General features: G+C 42.8%; 1 protein-coding gene across 1 annotated transcript; it reads left to right on the forward strand.

Annotated features, from left to right (window-relative positions):
* On the forward strand, window positions 1-7,249 carry tent5c (terminal nucleotidyltransferase 5C). The gene is made up of 2 exons (XM_058620924.1): window positions 1-219; window positions 2,152-7,249. Exon 2 carries the CDS (start codon window positions 2,174-2,176, stop codon window positions 3,323-3,325), a length of 1,152 nt encoding a protein of 383 aa, XP_058476907.1. The 5' UTR covers window positions 1-219; window positions 2,152-2,173; the 3' UTR covers window positions 3,326-7,249.
* The last annotated feature ends 319 nt before the right edge of the window (window positions 7,250-7,568 follow it).

Below are 7,568 nucleotides of genomic sequence, written 5' to 3' on the forward strand. Positions count from 1 at the left end.
GCGGCTGTATATAAACAGGTGTGCCCTCAGCGGTTTCAGTGGTTCAAACACTGACTTGTTTGGTGTCGTGCTGTGACCGTGTCTTCTCCTCTTTCTCTCTCGCTGGTTCTGGATTATGTGGAGGAGTCGGAACGAATGACAAGTTAACACAAGTCTTCTTTCCCGGACTTTGAAGACTTTCTCAGAGCTGCTCGCCTTTTTTTTCTATTTGGGGAAAACGTAAGTAACCGATTTCATCCGCACTTTGGCTTCATATCTTAACCCTAAACGGAGCCACTAAGTTTACGCCATGTTAGTTTAGTTGTTTCTCGGTAAATGAAAGTGAGCCCTTCGCACGTCTTCCGCGGCTCAAAAACGTGACATGAGTGCGGGTATTTCACACGTAAAGCGTTTTATATTTAAATGTTTTAAGTAATTAAAATGTGTTAAACCTTTTCACACCGCTTATTACTTTTTACGTCAAACTTTTGACGTTATCTACGTGACGTTAACGGCTCCCTTTTTTAAAGCTGTATGAATATAAAACGGGTTAACACTGGTTTAAATGTGCTCGTCACGGGTAAATTGATAAGTCAGCTGGAGCAAATGATTGCCCCCATCCCCCCTTGCTGGTGTTGCTCCTGTTCGGTAACTCGTGTTTATTTGTGTAGGAAATCACCGACATTAGGCCGCTTTACACGGTTTTAATCTGTTCTGTGAAAAAAGAAGCAGTTTCCAGCTCTTTCTAGAAGCCCCACGCGCTCTCTCCTTTTAAACGGACACAGTAGCAGCAGGTTGTCTCGTGCTCACATTCTACTGCGCGCGTGCTGATGCTAGTGGACGACATATTGTGACTCGGACACCACGATTTTACACGGTTTATTGAGTTTATTTGTTGTTTATGTAATTGGATTGTTTGTCATTGTGCACTTAAGGCAATTAATTATGGATAATCTGATCAATTATGACTATTAATCAAACTGTCAATTGTTACTAATGTATTTAATGTGACACTCTTTCTGTGATGCCTGGGTTGATATGAGAGTTTCCTGCGACAGTTGACAAAATGTTTTGCTATTCACAACATTATAGTTAAAGGTTAATATGATAATCGGACTGACAATCGCATCATCTGATAATTTAAACTACTTTTTTGCCGATTATTACCTGCTAAAATTGACATTTGTTACTTAAACTTGAGAAATGCTCAACTAAATGAGAATTCATGATATTCTTATAGTAATTGTACACGCATGCTTTAAAAAAAAGATGCGTTCTTTTTATTAACAATAATAATAATATATACTTTATCAATCTGTCTGTGTTTCTGCTTATTTTCCTGAAAGATATGGATTAGCTAATGCTACAAAAACACTTGCTTTACCAAAAATGGTACAAACTGTTGCAGTATTTAAAAAAAAAAAATAAAAATGGCTTGCTCAGGATATTTATCTATTTATTAGTCTTGGCATTTTCAGGTCACAGGTGTGAAATTTGGCATTGATGTTTGTTTTTCCTGATCAGTCACTGTTAACTCTTGCAATTGATTGATTAATGTTCTATTGAGAAATGTCAAACCTCAACACAATAACATCTTTGATTTAATTATGTTCTCCAGAAACTATTTGTTTTCAATTTACTGTCGCAGGAGATCAAAGAAACCAGAAAATATATCCGTACTTTCAGTACTATCAGTATCAGTACACAGTAAAGAGGCTGGAAAAAAACAGATCAATAATCAGTTGGAGTGTTTTTAGGTGTTTATAAAGTTAACTATCAAAATATGTAAGGATTTATTTTGTAGTTTATTTTTTTGTTGTATTGTCAAAGGAGATTCTGTTTAATTTGCGTCACGTTTATGCTTCAGTTTTTCAAACAAACCGGTTTTAAACTGGTTTTGCATTAATTTAGTAAACCAAACAAACCTAAAGGCACATGGGTGAAATGTTTTGTGTCACATTAGAATCAAACAAAGTTTATTTAAATCTCCTGCTGTCTTAGTTGATCAGAACCTTGATGACTCACACATTAGCTCAGTTTGTTGTATTTAGCATGTCAAAATATTGAACTTTCTTTGGCATATTTCTGTGCTTAACTGTTTGTTGATACAGTGAAGTGTTTTGTGTTGCATGTAAATCTAAAGGACATGTTTTCTTTCTCCTGCTATTGTAGTTGATCAGAATCTTGTGAGAAGATGGAAAACAAAGAGGAATCAAAAAGTAGCTCAGTCAGCGTCTTGTCCTGGGAGCAGGTGAGCCGGCTGAACGAAGTCCTGACCGATGTCGTGCCTGTTCATGGACGAGGAAACTTCCCTACCTTAGAGGTGCGACTCAAAGACATTGTTGCTTGGGTGCGCGCTCGCCTGGAGCTGAGTGGCATCAGAGTAAAGGACATCCGCCTCAATGGCTCCACAGCCAGCCACGTGCTGGTGCAGGACATCGGCTGGAGCTACAAAGACCTGGACGTCATCTTCAGGGTGGACCTGCCGCATGAGACGGAGTTTAGGGTCATTAAGGAGGTGGTGCTCGGTACCCTGCTGGACTTTCTGCCCGAGTGTGTGAACAAAGAGAAAATTACACCCATGACTCTCAAAGAGGCGTATGTCCAGAAGCTGGTCAAGGTCAATACGGAGCAGGACCGCTGGAGCCTCATCTCCCTCTCCAACAACAACGGCCGCAACGTGGAGCTAAAGTTTGTGGACTCAATACGACGGCAGTTCGAGTTCAGCGTAGACTCTTTTCAGATCGTGCTGGACTCCATGCTTTCCTACTACGACCTCGCACAAGCTCCCATGTCGCAGGCCTTTCATCCTACTGTGAACGGGGAGAGTGTGTACGGGGACTTCAAGGTGGCACTGGGCCACCTGCGGAACAAGCTCATCGCCACCAAGCGGCCCGAGGAGATCCGCGGTGGCGGCCTGCTGAAGTACTGCAACCTGCTGGTGCGGGACTTTCGGCCCGCCAGTGAGGAGGAGTTCAAGGGCCTTGAGCGGTACATGTGCTCGCGCTTCTTCATCGACTTCCCCGACATCGGCGAGCAGCAGCGCAAGGTGGAGGCCTACCTGCAGAGCCACTTCATCGGCGAGGAGAAGAGCAAGTACGACTACCTCATGATCCTGCGACGGGTGATCAATGAAAGCACGGTGTGCCTCATGGGCCACGAGCGGCGACAGACTCTCCACCTCATCTCGCTGATGGCCTTCCGGGTGCTGGCGGAGCAGAACGCCATCCCAGACGCGTCCTGCGTCACCTGCTACTATCAGCCGGCGCCTTACGTCCGAGACCAGAACTTCAGCAACTACTATGTGGCTTACCAGAACATTCCAACATGGCTGCCGTGTAACTGACAAAACAAACAAAGGGAAAGGATGTAGAGAAGGGCACTGCCGCTGCTTCTGAGCAGAGAGAAAAAGAAAAACTCAAAAAAAAGAAAAAAATTATAGAGGCAATAAATGCTACGTTTCTCTCAAGGCACAATTATATTTAAGTGGACAAGTGTTTTGCTTTGTTTTTGCGATCCTTTCTCATTCCTTATCTACAGAGGCTTCTGGGTCATTGAATAGAAAGCGATATTTTTAAGTGTTATTTAGATTTCTTTCTCATGTTTGGTTGTTTTCCCTGTTTATTAAGCTTATTCTTAATGGGAGTTCTGTTTTGTGCCTTGACCTCCAGGTTTACACCCCCACTAATTTAAGTATGGGCTGTTTTTTGTGAAAAGGAAATTAAAAAAAAAAAGAAAGAAAAGTTAAAGCCTGGATTTGGTGTATAAAAATTAAATAAATCATGAAAAGGCAGAAAAAAAATTTAAATAATGAAAAATACTGTTATTGTGGAAGGGATAATGTAAAATATTTCAGCCCAGTTTAAAAAAAAAAAAGAAAAGCAGAGCACTGGTGTTAAAAACATTTAGGTCACTTGGAGACAGATGAAAGGTGGCACATGAATAACTTTTGGTCACATCATACAAAGAAGGGGAAGTGAGAAGAACTGATTAGTTTTAATTCGTTTTGACATGTAAATACCCCTCACAGAGACGCGTGCTCTCCCTGATATCCTGACAGTGCCTGTAAATTGTGTATTTTTTTAATTTTTCCACTGTGAATGTCGGTATAAAGACGCGCTCCCCACCTCCTCCGTCTTTATCCGGTTTACTGGGTCTCGACTCGGGCTTTTTTGAGTGGAAATGTGCAGTTCAAGCCTCAGATATGGACATAGACTCTTGTGGGTCCGATGAGATTTATGCCTCCCACCCTCTCCCTGTTTAAACCCCTGCAGATGTCCCAGTCCTCTGGCTATTGCAGGACGGGTCTGCGTGACTTTATTTTTCTCCTCGCTCCAGGCTGCCCTGGTTGCCTGGAGCAGCGAGAGCTGGCTGGGAGTCCTGGAGTGTCGGGCCGCCTGGCTGTCCCTCGCCTTAAAAGGAGCAGCACATGGTGGGGACCGCAGGGTCGTCCCTCACAACCATTGCAGGCTCGGCAGCGGCCCTGAAATGGGATCCTCCTCTGACGCAGCTTTCAAACTACAGGCTGTCTATAATTATCCTCTTTTCTGTGTTTTTTTTTTTTTTACTGTTTTTCCTGGGGGAGGTTCCGTCAGAGAAGGGAACCAGGCATGGGTGTGCGAGCAGCAGCAGTAGTATCCCTGCCACTGTGTGCATGCGGAGGCAGAACCACTTCCCGTCCTCCCCTTTCTAGTGCCTGCTGGGACCACGCAGTGTTTGAACCCCTTTTGTGGTCATGGGGAGGACGCCGCACCGTTCCACTGGTATGTTTAGAGATACACAAGCATGTCTGCTGGAGTGAGGGATACCACCCCCCCCTTTTTTTTTCTTTTTGGACTAGGAGTTTGATTTACAGAACTGTCATGAGCCACAAGGCCAAACCTCACCTCCCACCTCCCCATCTTATGAATTTCTATTTCTAGCCAAACCTATTATTAGCTGTGAATTTTGCAGTGTGGCAACGACTGGCGTTAAAAACCTGTCACCTGCTCTTCCTCCTCCGACGTCATAGCGTCCAGGTTTGAGGAGAGAAAAGTTCTCAAACTTCTTCTACAAGTGGCAGCTGCTGTGCGTCAGAGATCCCCCTCCCCACTGTCCCACCCCCCTCACTCTCTGCCTGTCAGTTCCTCCGAGGGCATATTCCTCTTGTGTTTTTACCAGATAACCGGCAGCAGCACTGCCGGTTATCTGGCGGCCTCACAGCTCCGAGCTGGTAGTTGGAGAAGTGGTCAGAGAGGACGGGTCACCTCGGCCTCCCCCTGCAGGTCACGCCCAGGGCAGGGGCACAATGTGCCGACTCAGCTGCTGAGCTTTGGTACAGGAACTGTTGTTTTTCTTTTGTTAACATGTGAAGTGCCACACTTTTTTTTTTCTTCTTCTTTTTTTGTCTCACTCTGGACCAAAGACTGCTTTATAACCAGCAACTGATAAAACCAAGTGCCTTTCACCTTTTTTTGGAGAGCGGTGCAAGTTTTTAATTTTTGTGGTTTCTTTTCAGCCCCTTTAAAGCCCATGATATTACAGAAAATTTTGGTTTGGCAGCAAAATTAGTAATTTAAATACTTTTTTTTCCCCGTCATTCCCGTAAAGTCTTTACAGCCGTTTTGTTTTCAAGTTTTGCCGTCGCCGGCAGCTATGTTGATTATTTGACTGCCTGCTGCAACACAAACCACACTATACATTTTGATTTATCTCCCCTCTCAAACCAAACCAAAGCAATAGCTGAAGTGCACTGACGAGCCACACTGTGGCGCCGTAGCTGGACGTCTCTCAGCGGTGGAGACGTCGGCACTAACAGAAAGCTTTTTTTTTTTTAACAGAGGCCTTGTTATACTTCAAACCCCAGCCACCTGAGAGGAATGTCTTTGTAGTGTTGACGTTGTGAGGAAGATGCGCTGGCTCTCAGGGACATAACTGTGTGTGTGACAGCTTTGGTTTGTCCCCCCTGTTTTTGTTACGGGAGCGTGAATCTCGAATCTCTCCCTGACGTTGTGACAACGCCTCCTCCTAACACTCACTTTTTTTTTCTTTTTTTTTTTGTTTGATAGCTGGTAATTCTGACTGCTCTACGCTGAAGGTTCTAATCGTGGTAAATGAGACGAGCTTGCTCGCACATTTCGGGTCGTACGCTGTGCCAAACCCAGGGGGCGGACACATTTATTGATCATCAACGCAGAATCTCTCAATCCCAGTTTTCATTATCTTCTAACTAAGTGATGATCAATTAGATTCCTGTGACGTGAACGTCGGGAGGAGTAGGTGTGTCTTGACATTCGATGTTGATCACAGCCTGGAATGTTAAACTGTCAATCATGGCTCTTTGTGTGTGTTTTTGTTTTTGTGCGTTTGTGTCGACATCCACGCTAAATTCACGTGTTTACGGTTATTGTGACTTTTTTTTTCGTCCCGTTTTTATCCTGATGCCTTAAAACGTGTTTAATGAGATTGTGACCTTCCTCGTGCAGCAGGGGTCGTACTAAATCACTTAGTCAGTGTTGACGTGCGTCTGATGTATGAATTTTTCTTTTGTGGAGGATGTACAAAAAAATGAAGGACTTTTTTCTTTTTTTGATGAAACCCGCTTTTTTTCTGCTGTAAATTTGTCAGTGTTATTTGATCCGTTTGCTTCTCGCTCACCTCGCCTTTAGGTCGGTCGTCCCACGTGTTTGGGACTTTGTTTATTAATTAGTGCAGCGTGTTTTTGTTTTTGTTGTGTTGTGTTTTTTTTTTTCTTTTGTTTATTTTTTACTGAAAACACCTGTAAATGGGAGTCTTTACTCGGGGGTGCAGTGCAGAGAAAGCTGTGGATGAGTGATCTTCAGTGGTGACTCTGGTCTAAAAGTCTTACATCATAGGAATGTGTTGGAGGAAGTTCTCCTGCAGTTTCTACATGAAGTCTTTTCTTTTCTTATTTGCAGCAGATTTGTATTTAGGTTCATGTGTGGAGGGCGTGTGTGCGTTTGGTTTGCATGTGTGTATGATATGATGACGGGGGACATTTGCAAGTTAAAGAGAGAGAAGAAGAGAAAAGTGGGGAAGGTATGGACATTTTGTGGCACTATATGCATATATTTTTTTTGAAATAGTTAATGAGAGGAAGCTTTTTTGTCGGCTTTGTTGTGATTGTGACGATGACTTTCGATGGTTGCATCCATTATACTATTTCATTTATCAGCACTTTTACCTCACTTGAGTTTTTCCCTTCGAATGGAGATGTTGGTGTACAATGTGTTTGAAGAGAAAATGATGAATAAAGAGTATAAAATGCAAACGTCTGCCTCCCCTCCTGTTTGATTATCTCAAAATTTAAGGAATTTCTGTTACAAATTTACCACTTCATTTTGCTATTGTTCCATTTAAGGTCTCTTATTTTGAAATTTTGTGGTATTTATATACGTTTTTTTTGCCACCAATATACTTAGTGCATTATTTATTGGAATTTTTACCACTTGACTGCCCCCTGCTGACTATGAATACTGAGAGGGGGAAAAAAAAATGTTTAGGTACAAGTTTTTTTTTTTTTTTTTTATTTAATTGAGTACACTTTAAACCAGTACTTGTACTTCAGTAAAAATGATGGTACTTTTATG

Source organism: Solea solea, chromosome 2, assembly GCF_958295425.1.
Source record: "Solea solea chromosome 2, fSolSol10.1, whole genome shotgun sequence".
In the NCBI taxonomy this organism is placed as follows: Eukaryota; Metazoa; Chordata; class Actinopteri; order Pleuronectiformes; family Soleidae; genus Solea; species Solea solea.

What these genes read in the sequence shown, in the direction of transcription:
- tent5c (XM_058620924.1), top strand. Translation starts at nt 2,174, where the DNA reads ATGGAAAACAAAGAGGAATCAAAAAGTAGCTCAGTCAGCGTCTTGTCC.